The 17,213-nt window shown below is 38.4% G+C and overlaps 1 protein-coding gene across 3 annotated transcripts in view; it reads left to right on the top strand.

Annotated features, from left to right (window-relative positions):
* adam12b (ADAM metallopeptidase domain 12b) overlaps positions 1-17,213 on the top strand; it is a 166,832-nt gene that overhangs the window by 239 nt on the left and 149,380 nt on the right. For 2 of the 3 annotated variants that reach the window (XM_041789975.1, XM_041789973.1), the window contains exons 2-6: positions 2,698-2,797; positions 3,434-3,540; positions 4,869-4,951; positions 12,250-12,345; positions 14,026-15,124. In XM_041789975.1, coding sequence (XP_041645909.1) covers positions 12,286-12,345; positions 14,026-15,124 — 1,159 coding nt within the window. In that variant the 5' untranslated portion in view covers positions 2,698-2,797; positions 3,434-3,540; positions 4,869-4,951; positions 12,250-12,285. Of the gene's footprint in view, positions 1-2,697; positions 2,798-3,433; positions 3,541-4,849; positions 4,952-12,249; positions 12,346-14,025; positions 15,125-17,213 lie in introns of those variants that run through there. The other variant, XM_041789974.1, reaches the window with a different exon arrangement.

The raw sequence follows: 17,213 nt of genomic DNA, 5'->3' as shown, positions 1-17,213 counted from the left end.
TACTTACCGCATTGATGCCGCTCTTCTTCCGCTTTGCTGATTCTTCTAGTCCTCTTTCAATGGTTAAACAGCATTTCCTCGTAGTTTTAATCTTTCTTTGCTGTAATTCACGTTCCTTGAAAGCTGCCAAGGACACAACCAGCTACCTGTCGTTTGTCCATGATTAGTAATATAACGCCATATTTAAAGAGCAGATTACAGTTTACCTTTTGTATCCTATTTCATTGATTATTTTTGGACTACTTGTTTATCTTCTTCTCTAGTATTTATGGACAGTTAGAAAACTAGCTGTGATTGTTTTAACCCTTCACAAGCAACGTGTACAACTGTATATCTTCTCCCAGACATCTAGTGCTAGGAAACTACTTAGTTTGAATAAAGTAACGGCTGTTATTACTGACGTCACCAGAGCGTCATTACGCAAATGAAAGAAAGAAATAATGAAAGTTTACTTTCAAAGTTAACTTTTCACTTTAGTTTCTTTTTCCTAAATTTTAAATTTGAGTAGTTATTAGGCTAACTCCTGGCATGTCATAATTCTTGTGTTTACTTGTTCTCTGTCAAATCACTGAGGACAAGAGAATATGCCACCACTTTATGTGACTGGAAGAAGCTGGATCATGGCTTCTCAAAAATTCCATGTCAAGGACCCATATAAAGCACAAAGCATAAGCATAAGGCTCTACCGGGGCAGCCTTTCCTGCAAAATTTCTTCAACAAATTGTGCACAGCAATGAGGAAAAATTACTAAAAAAAATCAAGCATACAACTTCTTCAAATATTTCCTTATTAGTTATTAATAGTCTTCATTTATTTTAATCCATGTCTTTTTGTAAATACTCTTATAATTTCTATTTTTAGCTGCTTAATTTTGATTGACTAGTGGGATGCATGTTTTTTTTTCAATATAAAATATACTGCATCCAGAAAGAATGCATAGGTTTTCGATATGTAGTAGTAAATTACATTAAAAAACATATGAAAATGTCAAAAAGATTATTATAATTTTTCTTCCATGTTTCCATGAACTCCCAAGCACTTCCAGGTGACCCTGCTTTCAGAACCTCAGCAGCCTTTAACCCTGAATGATAAATTATTCATAACTATAACTAAAACTATTCATAACCGGTGTACACTTACACTTGAACTTGCAATATGACAGGACTGATGAGAGCTTTAGAACAGTCACAGTCATTGAGTACAGTACACTGGTGGTGGTTTTGATGTAGCTAAGAGGATCCTTGGGAGTAAAAGAGAAAAGAAATTGCTTTGACTTTGTGTAATGAACATACTTTGCTGCGGAGCATACTATTGATTGAACAAATTCCCCATGAAACTTGAAACAGTGGCAGTCAAATGAAAAGGGACATTGCTGGAAGACTTAGGGTAGACATACTGCACAACATGAGAATTTTAATAGGATTAGCTCAGGCTAGACTTACTTGCACTAACCTTGAGGCACAGCAAGAAAGCCAGATATCACTTTTTGTCTCAGGTATTTTCTTTGCTCTCGTAGACTAGAATATTGAAGTGAAAAAGCAGCTTTCCAGAGGTATTGTGATATCTGTTCATATAACATTTTTTGAAATGGAAAAAAGGATGGTATAAAAGCATAAAATAGGAAGACTGATGATTTTTAAAAAAGACTTGATTCATCTTGATGCACCAAGTCTGTGTAGAATCACCACAGTGGGGTCATGCAGTCAAACTAAATGGTAAATTTAAAAAAATCTTGGTGCAAGTAAAGGTTTCCAGCAATTTAAGGACTGTCAAATTTGTTGATTCAATTTTAAATATTTATTTTTTTTAGCTTTATAGCATTTTTTTGGCCCAAAATGTCTAAATTGATTAAGATATCATGAAAACCTATTAGATGTGTGTACTTGAGTATTTCCATCAATTTTCCACCCCAGAGAAATCCTTCACTTTTAGAGTTGTAAACTGGCTTTTTCTTGCTTAGGGGTCCAGTATGACTTTACTGTAACAGACACCAAATGTGCATTGCTGTCATGGAAACACTGGATGTCCTGTAAAATACTACTGTTGTGAACTTCTAATGGAAGCTACCATTCTGTTGCTGTGTGTCCTCTATGTTTTGTGCTGCTTAGGTGGGATGGACCACAAATACTGTGTTCTCTGCCATCAGCCCCCTGGCGGTGGAATTTACATGTTATATGTTTATCAGTTTAGATGCATCAGTGCTGAGCTGATCCATGATAAAATGAAATGGTAGATAGCTATGCCCTTGATACTTAATCTAAAAAGCACCATGAAAGAAATCATCTTATAGCCTTTTATATACTGCTATTCTTATAACATGTCTCCTGCAACTATATAGACCAATTACTGTGTACTCCCACTATATCCTCAGCTATTCATATGAATAGAAGCATATAAATCAGATTAATTATTAGAAATTTAAGTCACTAAGCGTTACCTTGGTACATTCAGTATTAGCATAACCATCAGGTCATGAGTCATGACAAAAGGGAAATATACATCAGTGTTTTTAGTGTTTTAGTTGACTAACTGAGTAATTCATCATCCACAAAGTGTAAACTTCCTGCGCCTTAGTGTGAATTTCAATGTCCCACTACTCTGGCTAGGTTTAAGAAACAGCAGGTTGAATACTCAGCATATCTAGACATTTATTTATAGTTTTGCTTTTACTCTTTCTATTCTTTTGTCCACATCCAGGCTGACCCTATTCCAAGAAGATGTATGCGTGCTTTCAAAGAAGCTTTGAGTGAAAATCTCTGGAAGATGTGTGTTTGAGTAAGCACTGGAAAGAGTAAAAGTAGGAGCAAACTGCCTTATTTTTATTTATCTATATATGTTTTTTTACTTTGCTGTGTCAGTATGGAAACTGCAGGAGCTGTTGAAGCCTCCGAATCCATTAATAACTTGTGCAGCGGGACCCATTATGCAAGTCGTGAAACCTGAGAGCCAGTCACCTGTTCTGCTACCTGAGCCCATGCTCTGGGGATGGAGGAGGAGAGGAGAGGGGTAGACAAGCTCAATATGCTACCTACCTGGAGGAATCAGCTCATATGGAATAGGCCTTGGGTACTGCTGGAAGCTCTAGAGGTTCCTGTCGGGTTTTTTTTTTTTTTTTTCTAACCAGCATAGCTAAACCAGTCCAGAGGCATGAGAGAGGGAATAAATTAAATGGGAAATTTCAAGACCTACTGAAGTGTTTCCACTGAGGCAATCACTGTTAAAATTCTACCAAGGACACAGTCTTCTCATTCATTAACAGAGCGTATTCAGCTCTTAGCTTTCAAGTTAACGTAAGCTCACAGGGTCATTTGTATGAGCATACTGACTAGGTCGATGAGTTTTGCTTTTGCTCGCTGATCCCCTGTCAGCTGAGAGGAGTTTCCACTGGGGCTTGAGGAAATACCACTGAGCATTCTCTGTTGTACTCCCATAGAGTGCAGGAGAGAGTGAACTCTGTTGAAAGAAGTGGATATAAGAGAGGAGCAAGAGTGGACGAAAGGGTAAGAGTGGACGTCAGAGCCTTTGACACTGCTTTATCAGGTAAGAAAGCTCCAAAACATGTGCCATAACCTCGTAAGAATTTAGACGGTAGATTACTGTGCTTTTTTCTGTAACATTTGGCCTCAGCCAGCAGTAAACAAGCTTTACTCTTGAGAAATTATGCATGTTGTGTATTCCTGGAGGGGATCTCTTAGAATGCTGACCTCCTCCCAAGCTTATAGCCCAGTCTACTTTGATAAGGAAATCTGGAAACCTAACTAATGTAAACGTCTTCATATATTCTCTTCTCTGTAAAAATTACGAGGAAAAAATGTGGGATTTTACAATATCATCATCACCATTGCTGTGTGTATCATGTACTGAGAAATTTGGAGTCATTTACACATTTGATATTGATGTGAATGGAATAAATTAAAAATTAAAAGTAAATGCCATGTTCATTTTCAAATTTTAGATAAGATTAGATACTGAACAGCAAACACTTCTCCGACAAAAAAAAATAGAATATTTTTGTTGTTGTTTCTAAATGGAAACAGTCCAAAAATTGATATGTTGTCCTTGGTCCATGTCCCACTTTTCCCCATTGTTTCTTTATTGTTTTACAAACATTTACATTTAACAGACATATTCGGATAATGAGAAGTAAGTGATGATACAAACTGGGGTACAAAAGGGGAAAGAAGTAAAGATCAGAGAAATAATACTATCAACCAAAATAAGTAAAAGCTCTCCCTTCAGTCAAAGCTCATTCGAGAGACTAAACACATACAGCTATGCTGGATGCATACTCAGACATCAATAAAAGGCTTGTCCAAATGACATCCCACTCATCTTTTTAAGTTAAAGGCACACTGTTCCAATCCAGTTGTAATGTTTCATACAGAATATGTATGAACCAAATTAATGTTGAAGGTCTTTGCTAGTTCCATTTGAGCAGGCTGCATTTATTTACTATGTATGATGTGAAAGCAATTCATTTACATATATAGAATCCAGAGTCCTGTCTAGTTCAGTTCCCAAATTAGAACTACCACAATGTGGTGATATGCCTCCACAAACTTGCTAACCATGGTCAGTGCTGGTGTGGACTTTGGAAAGGAAAATTTCCAAGAAATTCAGAACTTTTATACAGTGGTGTATTTTCTGCAGAAACAACAGCTTTAGGAGATTTGTGGACATAATTTTTGTCAACATGTATTCCCGTTCAAAGACAAGGCTAAGCTTTCAAACTTATCAAATTCAACTGATCCAAAAAAGAGGGAGAAACTAAAAATGTACCCCAAATTCAGTTTTAGTTTGGGAGATGGTGATATGTCCTTCAAATTTATAGCAAATCACAGACTTTTTTTCCTCTTTTTTTTTTCTAGGTATATCTTCTCAGTTTTGGATCCTGACCAACCAGTTGTGAACCCCTGGTCTGGAGCCCTGATTCTTCAGTAAGGACCCAAATGTGAGTGGTAAAGCCATTTTTGGTGGGTCACAGATGTGTGCCTGGAAACAAAATAAATGGCAAAAAGTCTATAATGTGTTTTTATTTTGAAGGAAGTGTCTTCATCTCTACGTTCAGTTACATTTTTTGTTCAATTTTCATGTTCATAATGCCCCATTTATCATTAAAGATGGGATCAGTGATTGAAAAATGTAAGACATTTGGGATACGATTGATGAAATCGCTCGTATTTGCCCATATACATTAAGAACAGAGTTGACATTTGTGCAAAGTTTAAAGAAAACCTGAAAAGCATTCTTGAAGTATTGGGATGGACAGGTGGACTTGGATAATTGAATCATTATAGGTTTAACAACACTGGCATTTATGGGATGGATTAGGGAATACGGTATTTTACTTAACTGAAGGTACAAGATTAATAATGTGCATGCCGCAGCCTTGAAAAAAATCAGGTCAGTATTTCTTCTGTAATCCTGCTCAGAAACTCACAAACTGACAATCGATAGTTTTATTTTCAGGTGATATAAAATAATAAATAATTGATTTTGTAACACAACACTCCAGGATAATAAATGCTGCATTATGGCTTGTGTCCATATGGGTACTGATGTTTTAGTTCAAAGGAGAACCATTATAATCCTCTAAAACCAGGCAGACTTTCCAGCTCTTGCTCATAAATTGCAGCTCTCTTTATCTATGTAATGTTCAATGTTTGTTCTAGCAGTCTCAGGTGAGAATAAATGTCGAATAAGAGCAAAATAACTCTGCTGAAGCCACACTGGTATGTTTTCCTACTGTGAATTCAAACAGATTAAGTCCCATGTGACCAAATTCCAGTGACCCATAGTCAGGACCATTACAGCACGCTCGACTCAGCCTGACAAATTGCTCTAATACAGAAAGCAGCGTGTAACAGCTACAAATAATAAACAAAGAGTAAACTCTGCAGCATGTGAGTTATATTTGTAATCCAAGATGTAATGCTCTTTAACGACGTGTTCAGAAAGAAATAAACCTGGCACTGAGTGCAGGATTGAAAAAGAAATACAGATGCATATTTTTCATTAAAAGAAAAGCCTTGCGTTGTTCCTTCAGGTCAGTTTCCTTCTGATTTAAACAGCTAAAATAGAGGTACACAGAAGCATTTTGAGCATAAAGTATACATGCAGGGTAAGAAGACTACTGAATGACTTGACACGTCTGAATATGAGCATTTTGTCCCAGAGTTTCCTCAGTGAGCCTCCTTTCAACGCCAGCTGTGCTGATGGGTTTATCTCTCATACACCCACTGCTCTGCACAGCCTGTCTGCTTCCTAACCAGCTGTAGGTCCCACAGCCCGCTCTCTGCTGCTGGCACTGTCACATGCACAAAGGTTTACTCCATCACCGGTTTCCATGTATGCCGCATACGGTCACATCAGCCAAGTACAAACCCTGTTCATCATCTGTGTGCCGTCACTCTATCTGTCTGCCTCACAAACGCACCATCTCTATTTTTTTTTCTCTCCCATGCACCCTTTGTATGTTTTCCCTGCCTCTCACAGAGAAATGCATTGGTGGCTGTGTTGTTTGAAATTGTAAGGTTTGATATTTTCTACGTTTTTTTGTCAACAAATCTCATGACAAGACAAAAGGCGGAAGTGTTTGTCTGCAACGACTTTTGAAGGTCTCTAGCCTATCAGGAGTTTTCAAAATCAAGCATTTTTCATCAGTCTTTCATGAATTTTTCATGAATCTTTCATTTTAATCACAAATACACACCTTTGTATTCTTTCAAAGACTAGCAATTTGCTCAAACAACTTCACTCTGTAGATTATAGTACAACATGGTAGAAAAATTTGCATCAGCTGAAGACTGATTCCAGTTGGTTAAGATAGCCAGTGTGCATGCTTGGCTAAACTAGCAAGTGTTTAATGATGCAGGGCTGCACTTTAGGGATTTAGTCAATAAACTACAACGCTCACATTTGTCCAAATAAAGGAACATGTCACTTAGTGCAATCTAGTGCAGCTCTTTCATGTGTCCAACGGCTTTTAGACAGGAGCATTAGCTAAAACAGGGGGCAGTAGCTTTGTGTATTGGGACTTAGCTTAGGTAGGAACCCAAGGGTGGTCAGCTTCAAAACACCAATTTACATCCAATTGGATCAAAGCACTGAATCCCCTAACTGATCTCAGCACCTAATTGAGGCAGCACTCCTGACACTGATGTCTGTGTGTAACACCAACATTATATTCATATGGACAAGGGCATCTGTGTCTCCTACTGTTGCACAAAAGTGAAGTAGCTGTTGAAGCAATTTTAGAGCCATGATAGGCACAGTAGGGAGTTGCCTGGTGAAACCACAGTCATGCTTTTTCCGCTACCCTAAATACACATTTGCTTCCACATAAGGAACTCTGGCCCAGATCCGATTACACTTAAACTAAAAGTCTGGTTACATTTGGTCATTATGAATTCAAGCATACTGTACTCAGGCAACAGGCCTGAGTCAGCTTGAAGAGGTGGTTTTTGGAACGATTCATGTGAACTAGGGCTGTGGTTTTCAGCTTTTTTTTTTTTGCCTAAGGCACACCTGAGACCAAGCCAAAATCTCAAGGCACATCCATGCAAAACAACCCCTTTAAATCATGTGATAGTAACATTATTAGTTGCATAGTCGTGGTAATAATGTATGGTTGTGCAAATTCCCAAGGCACACCTAGACTTTTAAACCTTGCTACACCATTTAAGAACCACTGGATGAGGGCATGGTATGTGGGAGATGTGAATGCAGCTGGGCCTGAGTACTGCATGCTCTTAAAAAAAAAATGTGTCTGCAAATTAAAGGTCCATTTCATTCTCTAAGCAGCACAGATGATGTGGAAGTAGAAAGAGCTCACTGTAAGTGTCTTAAGAATAATAAAAACATCCATTGCAGCCTGCAGAATGGATTTTATTGTCCATATAGAGCTAAACAAACGTCAACCCAGGAGGTTGCAATGGTTGTCTCTTCTTTCGTGTTCTTGTCAGATTTTAAGCAATTTTAATAATTTGAAAACAGGCCAGTGGGAGAGAGGAGATAAGGTAGCAGCAGGGCAAAGTATATAACAATTCAATCAATCAATCAAACTTTATTTATAAAGCGCTTTTCATACATGACATGTAACTCAAAGTGCTGTACATGGACAAATTAAAAACATTCCCTCAAACCCACCCACCCCCACCTTTTGCGTAATATAGACAATTAGAGTCATTCCCTCACACCCACACACCCGCAACCACCCTACAGACAACAGTTACATGTGCACCCACTTACACCCACTCACCCACAATTGACCAATAAGAAGATGCCCTTACCTATAAAGAGTCAAATACCTCTCCAGGCATTACTTGTTGCCCTGTCCACTTATTGTAAGTGACTTTAGGATTGTTTTTTAGTAAAGTCTCTCACAAATACTATCAGTCAGTTTTTGGTTTCTTGAGCTTGTTTCTAAAGTGTAGTTGCTTATTTGGGCTTTTCTTGCTCCCTTTTCTCACCCAATTCTCTCCAGCTTGATTGCTTGTCCTGTTGTATGATCTGTCCACAACCTGATATCCCTGCTGCTCCCCTTTTTGCCCAACAGCCACCCTACACACAAGCATACAAGTTAGGTGGAGTACACTGAGATGCCACAAAAGTGTGTAGTGTATGTAGCTGTTGATAGCTAATGTTAACTTAGCTGACAATGCCTAGGAAAAAAGTGTGTGTGTGTGTGTGTGTGGGGGGGGGGGGGGTCATGAAAAGGTACAATAAAGAATAAGAAAGTAAAAAGAGCGGGTGTTTCAAGTGGGAAATGAGCCAATGGCTGTGCTCATTTTATACTTAAAATCCAAGTAAATGTAATTCAACATGCCAACACTGTTCAACAGACACGGGAACCAGCACATTTGTCCTCAGTGATGCTTATGAATATTGTGTCAAAATAAAATGAGACAATACAAATATTATCGCGTTTTAATTTGAAATTTTAAACCATATCATATCTGTTGATAGGAGGCGGAGGTTCACAGAACAGAAAAGCACGCTAAAACTTTCAAAATCCATTTAGGGTTAGGATAAGGGTTAAGGTAACAGTTAGGATACCCAAAGATAAAAGTCAAAAATTTTACCTATAAAACCTGATTGCAAAACATTAAATAAAGCCAAGTAAACAGGCTGCAAGCGTAGCTTACATAGCTCTGTTAGCTGTGTAAGCTACATAGATAATGGAGCTACATAGCTAATGGAGCTACATAGCTTACAGAGCTACATCATAGCAAAATCTAAGCTTACAAAGCAGGTACAATGCTTAACAAATTTATTAGACCACCCTAACCCTAACCAAAGTAAGGTTTATGCCACAGCTGCCCTAAATTAACAGCATTGCTAATTACCAAAATCATTTTTTTATGTTTCTGCAGTGGTTAATACACCAATATGTCGAAGCTCTTTAACCCAAATGATATTTTTAATGCTAAAATATGATTGTTATTGTTATCCATAAATTTTCAAATGTACTGATTTACAAAAAAAAACTGAAAAAATAGTAAAGCACATTAATATTTCTTGATTAATATGTCAAATGGTAGTTATTTATTTGCATTCCTGAACAGAAAAATTAGTTTTAGTGCTAGAATGTTATGCTTGATTCATTTCTGACTTCTCAGAGAAGCCTAGTGAGCCGGTTCAAATTTGAGTGAATTCAGTTTGAAATCCCTCATTCCTGTTCAAAATGGTAAAACCCGGAGAGCTGACTGAAAATGAAAGAGTCCGCATTAAAGCACTTCATGATGCTGGATGGTCTTTGAGACAACTATGACAGGTGGTCTAATAAATTTGTTAAGCACTGTACATAAACTGCATAGATGTGTAGCTAACTAAGCTTTAGCTAAGTTTGCTAAAGCTCATGTTGCTAAAGCTAACTAAGCTTTAAATAGAGCTACCCAGCTACATAGCTAATGAAACTAAAGCTAAGCTCACAAAGCACTTATGTAAGCTACAAAGGTACGTAATCTACATAGCTACATTGGCTTTAGCTACATTTGCAAAAGCTCATGTTGCTAAAGCTTACTAAGCTACATTGGCTTATGTAGTAATGTTTATTACATAGCTAGCTTAGCTATGATAACATTAGCTAAAGCTAACCAAGCTAAAGTGAACCACCGTTTGTGATACTACTTCTGAAATGAGTCTTTACATGATTTAATCACAAATTGGACCTCTTGTCTTTTTCTATTTAATGTATGAAATGTTTCTTCATTTGTAATGTTTGCAGTGTGGTTGTTTCATGAATGTAACTGCCAGACTTTGTTAAAATGAGCAAAGTTTAAAAATATATATATAAAACTGGAAATAGGTTGTACTAGCAAATTGTAGCACTTCCTTTCTGAGTTATGCAGCATCTCTGATGAATGGTCTGTGTGAGTCGGACATGCACAGTCTGCAGCCAGACCTCTTTAGACATTTATGTCTTTTAATCAAGCCCATCTTCAGGGGAGTTCTAAATAATTTGGCTTCACTCCTAGGTGAATGTTGCTCCGTCCATCCTAACACACAATCTATGAAATGTGATGTATGTAAAATCAAAGCAGAAAAGTATTATGAAAGTGTCCCTAGTGGGATTTTAAAAGTATGAATTTGTTCATGTAGCTGGCCTTTTATTGGATTTAGTGACAAGAAGTTTGAGAAACATCCTTTTGACCTTTACTGTTTTATGTGTAATCATTTTTTAGTCATATAATAAATTCACTGTTGCTTTTCTTTAAATCAAAATGCTAAAAACTTGAGAAAAACCTGCAGCCAAAGAGTTAAGGACTGTAGTCTCTCTATTTGGGCCCCCAGCTCTACTAACTAAGCTAAAGTGCCACCCAACTTTCAGAATTTGTATAAGAAGACTTACGTTTGTGCTGTAAAACTGTACAAAAGGAGACTATTCTTGTACTTCAGTACTGTATAGAAAATCTCCAGAACAGCTCATCCTGTCATTGATTCTGCACGTCTCTAAACAGAACTGAAGGCACAAGCGCCACTCTTCCATCATGATATTCCCTGTAGAGGAATGAGAGCTGTCTTGCATGTCATCCCAAATGTCTTCAGTTATGTTCTGATGACTGTGAAGGCCACACAGTTGCATATGATTTGCATCATTTCCATTCTTAAACAATTCAGTGAGTCCCCATTCTCTTTGGCATCTGCATTGGTTATGTTTTCAAACTCATTTACTCTGGTTTGTCCTTGAAATCGTCGCCCGCCTGTGGTAATAAGGACAAGCTTATATGCAGTTCTATTTGCATTCTCTTTCCTACAATGGACAGATGGATGTTTAAAATATCCATCTGAAGTTTTAGAGTCTTTGTCTCCATTGTTTGGGGGGGTTGTTCTTGACACCTTGTTTAATTCCCCCTTCAGGGCTAGTATTCCTTTAGGGTCCTTTTCACTCTCACAAACAACCTCCTTTTCACCCCTCTTTTATAGAGTGCAACATTTTAAGAATGCTGTTGTTCCTCCAATTACACTTTCTGTCTCAGTAGAAAAAAATCAAGGAAAAATAGGGTGAAACTGCAAATGTATAACTTTCTATTTCAGTGTTGTTGTTCAAGCCTGCATTCTCATTCCCATGTGATTCACCTCAAAGAGGAGCACACGGGGTAAACATAATTACTTTTCTTGTATTGTATGCACTGCACCATTCATGTAAACATCCTTACAGACCAACAACATAACTTCAATTTGCAAGGTTTCATTGTGACACTGTGTAAGTGGAAATGAATGCTCTGTGTTCCTGACAAGTTTATTTAGAGTGAATTGTGCCTCCATTTGTTATAATCTCTCCAGCTGACTGAATAAGGCTTCTTACCAACTGGATTTAAAGCAATGTATCATGACTGCGAAAGTGAATTAAGATTCGATAAGCCTTTTCCTATGCTTTCAGAAACAAAAGTGCTAAACATTAAAGCTAATGTTTGGTATTAAGGAATCATCCAAAAATGTGCCACGCAAGCAAGGCTCAAAATCATGTTAGGAGAGTCATCATCAGCTGAGAGGGAGATTTTTGCAGAGGTGGGGGTGAAATTGGCTTGCAGGGTAGAATAAATGATGGGATGATAAAGTAAAGAGAATAATATGATTCTGATGTCTTAGTAGGAATCATATTTTCAGTGATAAGATGGATGTACTTTTGTGATGAGTGATAATTATGCTTTTTAAGGTCTTTTCTGTTTTAAAATCTTCATGTATGGCATACTTAGAATCAGATGCAGCAGCACTGTAATGCACCATTTTTTTTTTCTTTTCCAGTTCAGTGCAGATGAAACCGTAAAGGAAAGCTGGTTGATGTCAGGGGATTTCTGCAATTGGACATCCCCTAGCTTATCAACACCCAGCATCAATGAGGTAAAGAGCTCCTGTTACTTAGCACTGTTGGTGCAAACCCTGTGTGGATATACCTCTCACCTGTGTGATAAGGAGTTTTGCTTCTTGATACACAAGATGTTAATGGTTCTCTTGAAATCTGGGGGGGTCCTAACTAAGAGAGGTGACAAAGAACCTGCAGAAGGAGCAGTCCTTGCAGTCTTCCACCAATCTGGGCTAATTGCAGGGTGGCTAGACAGAAGCCTCTTATCAGTGCAAAACACACGAAAGCCCAATTGGAGTTTACAAAATTCTCCAAATAAAAGCCAAGTGGGTTTTCATGTGTTTTGCACTGAGAAGAGGCTTCCGTCCAGCCACCCTGCCATAAGCCCAGTTTGGTGGAGGGCTACAGTGACGTTTGTCCTTCTGGTACTTTGTCCCATCTCCACACAGGATCTCTGGAACTCAGTCTGATGCAGAAAGGCGACAGGAGTGCCCCTTTGGTTGCATTTTTGTAGCACTCTAAATGTGTTTAATTTGACAAAAAAAACTCTCTTTGGTACCCTCTTAATGTACAAAATTGATAAATTGCCCTCTTAAAAGACATTATTTTATGATTTTTCCTTTTAGTGCCCTCTAAATGGGCAGATTTTGATGAGTTGCCCACTATGACACGTTTAATAGTGGATAAAATAATGAAGTGCCTTAAGTTTCCAGGTATTAAGGTAATATTGAGTTAACTTGATCACAACTGTCTTTCAACTTTGTCACCTCATGTCCCACCACATTCAGCCGGTGCCCCTTTACCATTTTGCCCCTCCCACTCAAACATCCTGAGTGCACCCCTGATTTCTGGTATGGTAATGACTCATGTCTGAGGTACTGACTCATTTTGAGAGCCTGCCTCAGGCAGTCTTATAACAAACTGCAGCGTTTGTCACCTCAGCATTGGCTTCATATTCCAGCCCCATGAGTTTCTTTGGACAAAATACATGTCTAATGGTGAGTATCCTGAATATTTGAGAGAGATAACTACATAGCCCTCCTCTCTAGAAGAGAAAAATAAATATTTCAAAGCCTTCAAGCCTTAGCGTTTAGCCAAATCCTGCTTTATTACATAATTAAATGATGCTGAAAAGGTTATCTAGTAATGTGGTGTCCTCAAGTTTTCATTACTCTGGTTTACAATTTAAGGCAGAAATGAAAATCCTTATTAAGGCCAAATCTTTTTTGAAGAACTCTCCTGGTATTTGGGTCCTAGGAATGAGAGCCAACACAAGAGCGCTGCTTGAGAAAGATTGGTCTGCCCTTCAAACTTGAGAAAATGAAAAATGTTAACAAGCAAGCTACCCTGTGTACAAAAGCAGCAGGAGAAGAGGGAGACTCTGAGTGTCTACTGTGGCTTTACAGTTTGATTTTTGAAACTGGATAGAAAATTTAATGTCAGAAAATCTGCCTTTTATTTGATTCAGAGGGAAACCTGGGTTGTTAATTCTGATCACTTGTCCCTAAGTGTTGCCCATCAAGTTTCACATTGCCATGGCAACAGCAAGAGATCAAGAAACAAGTCATGGAGAGGAGAGCAGATAATTAGTTTGTCAAAACGCTTCACAGCAGCCAAAATCTTTGTGGTCTTTCTTGGTTTAATTCTGAATTGAGAATCTTTCAGCTTCACACTTAAAGCTGGATTCTGATATGAAGCTTTGTCTTTTTCTTTTTCAGGCCTCAAGTAAGGATATTGCTGCTTCACTGCACAAGAATGTGCTGTCATGGGGCGTGTGGCGGGGGCCAGAACAGAAAAAGAGCGTTTCTCATCGAGGAATAACACACTCTCACACTGCAGATAGAGGATCTTACGGTAGCGTTTCCAGCCTGTCCAGGTCTGCAAGTGTCCCAGATGTGGTGGGAAGGAGTCCAAAGACGGCTTTTTCTTCTGTCACCATCACCACCAGGAAGGTTCTGCCATCATCCTCCACCTTTCAGGAAACTGTGTACCCATCTTCTCAAAGACAGCCATTGAGGGTATTTTCTGCTATGAAAGAGGCGTTTGGAGGAGGAATCTTACCCATAGAATTGAGCAGAATGAGAGTCCCGGAATCCCAGCCAGATGTGTGCAGACAGAGCCCTGCCATTGTAACCTCAAATGACCTCAGACAAGCTTACTCACCAGCTGATGGCTTGTCATTGAGAGATCGAGGAAAAAGGAAGGCACAACTCACTCAGTGCCGACTGAAGCATTCAGAAGGAAGCAGGAAGCAGGACGTGACGGGCAGCTCTCTAATGGATCTGTCCTCAAAGCCCTCCTTCAGATCGTGTGTCCATCTGGAGGTGCCTCTGAAGTCAGCTAGCTCTGTTTTGTTTTTGGACAAGTCACTTTGCATTTCCCTGGAGGGACTGGAGGAGAGACAAGCAAGTCAACCCATTTTGTTCAGGTCAACCTTTTCTGTTCGCCTCAGTGGCTCATCCTACTGCAGATCTCCTTCAACTAACAAAACAGCCAAAACAAATTTGGGTTATGGGAGACCCAGATCAGCCAAATTTGGAGGTTATAAACACAATAACCAAGAGAGTAATTTGGGCCACCGCAGAGGTCCTTTACCAAAGCACAGGAGTGACAAGGGTGAGAAAACAGCACCTGCTCACGGTGTGAACAGCAAGGCGGACACACAACACTACGGCGCTACTTCAGGATTATTGTCATTCAGAGGCTCAAGCCACTCAAACACAAAGGCTGAAAGGCAGAAGGGGAATGCTGATGAGGCAGCTTTCTCTGTCCGGAGCAATTTCAGGCACAAGGAGCAAACTTTCAATACCCAGTCAGGTATGAATTTCCCAGAATCACCTTCTTTAGAAAATCCCCACACCAGTTGATGTGTATATTCCTTTCAGTTTTCTGTATATTTATGAGCTATTGTAGATTTTATTTCAGAGGCACAAGTAAAATGAGTCCCCAGGTTGGTCTTAGAGGATGTGAAGTTTCATTGTTTCGCTCTGCCCCTCATGCATTGTAAATAAAACCCCACCTATCAACCTCACATCTCCTACTGTACATTCATATGTCTTAAAATAAACCCCATCTAACACAAAAACACTCAGTACATCTACAAGCTTAAATATAGTCTCTAATTTATTCCTCTCTGAACAACAACACTTCTGTATGAATTCTTAAGTTAGCATCTGCCACTGTATAAATTAACAGCAGGTTGCACAAATCTAAAGATAGTCTGAATTTGCATGATTTTAAATGATGTTTCTCTGGGTCCCCTGGTACACAACATAACATCAAGGTTATGTGAGCTGTTTTAAGAAATATAGTTTGGTTTTTTTTACCAATGGGGAGCTTCATATTTAATTGTACATAGCAGAGTGTTTTTTTAGGTGATGAAGATCACCAGGAGTGTAGCACGACTTTTGGGAGTCCTTATTCAGGCATACTCTGTGGGTCCCAAGCGGCATCTACTAAATGAGAGTGCTGCATAGTCTTTCCCCATTTGCCCCCAGATGTGTGCCCCTGCTAATTACAGCTACATGCTAGTTCAAAAGCACCAGCAATGGAAGTTACATTGCATACTTGGTCTAAATTAAGCTTGATTTTCGGACATATTAAAGAAAAGATTCAGCAGTTTTAGGATGTATCTTGTGTACTTTCTTTCTAGTCTTGGAAGTGGGAAAAATGGTGGTATTGTGCAGATAGCAATCAGCCTTTTTTTGGATCTGTTTCTCCTCAAGACCCCAGAGCCTGCTGATGTGTAACTGGTCAATATCCTCTTTAGAACCTGCAAGTAAATATGAGGACATTACATTTTGGCTTTCATAGTAATAAGTTTGGCTGTAGAAGTTGTAAGATGTCCATCAAAGTTTAAGTAATTTGCTTAAAATGTTGTAAGAATTCAGTGTTTAGATTCTTCAGGGAATTTGCTTGGAAATTTTCAAGTGTTTTCACGGACGTTTTGGAGTTAGATTTTTTATTTTTGGGAATTTCATTGGAAGTTGTGATGAAATTCGCCTTGAGTTTTTAAACTTGAATTTGAGAAAGCTGTTTTGGTTGGTTGGGGAAATGTGTTTGGAAAGTTTTAGGCCTTTTCATGGATATTTGGGAAAATTATTTTTAGGGGTTATATTGGTACATTTTGGGGGAAATAGCAACACAGTTTAGAGGGGATTTACTTTCAAATTTGGGGACTTGTAATCTTTTTCAGGAATTTACATGTCATTATGGGATGATTTGTCATCAGAATTTTTAAGCCTATATAATAAAGCTTCACTGAATCATTTGAGGACTTTCTGAATAAATTGTTGGGTACTTTTTATGAGATACTTTAAAAATATTCTACAATTTTTCACAGAAATTTTAGGTTATTTCTTTAAGATTTTAGTGAATTTGTATGGATTTTAGAAAGGAACATTTCCATGAAGTTCCTGTCAAAAGACAAGGCTGATGTTTTAACTAACCATGTCATACTTATCCCAAACAAGTGGGAGAAACTAAAAATGCATTCCAAACAAACACTAACATCTCAGGAGGATTTAGCTCAGACTGAAAGCAGATACTGGAACTCTGGAACTAGACCCCTGGGTGAATTCTACATCAAGAAAAGTCTGTCAATAGAGATCACTTTCTTGCTAATATATGGATACACGTCCTTACGCTGCTTGTAAAGGTACAGAAAGTTGACTTATAATATCTTAGCTTATCATAAAAAGTAGATACAGAGCGTCTATTCTGGCTCAGTCAAGTGACCAAGTGATAGCAAAATATGGCAGCTTGTCCCCAGAGTTTACTGATTTTAGCATTTATGTGTACATATTTTTTGACAAATCCAAAATCTAAAAACAAAAATAAAAGACCAAGTAGCCCGGCTGCTTCTTGTTGTCATTTATATCCTTAATGATAAGTTAATCAAACAGGC

The sequence above is a fragment of the Cheilinus undulatus genome, linkage group 6 (assembly GCF_018320785.1).
Source record: "Cheilinus undulatus linkage group 6, ASM1832078v1, whole genome shotgun sequence".
Lineage (NCBI taxonomy): Eukaryota > Metazoa > Chordata > Actinopteri > Labriformes > Labridae > Cheilinus > Cheilinus undulatus.
This window is presented reverse-complemented; position numbering and strand designations above follow the sequence as displayed.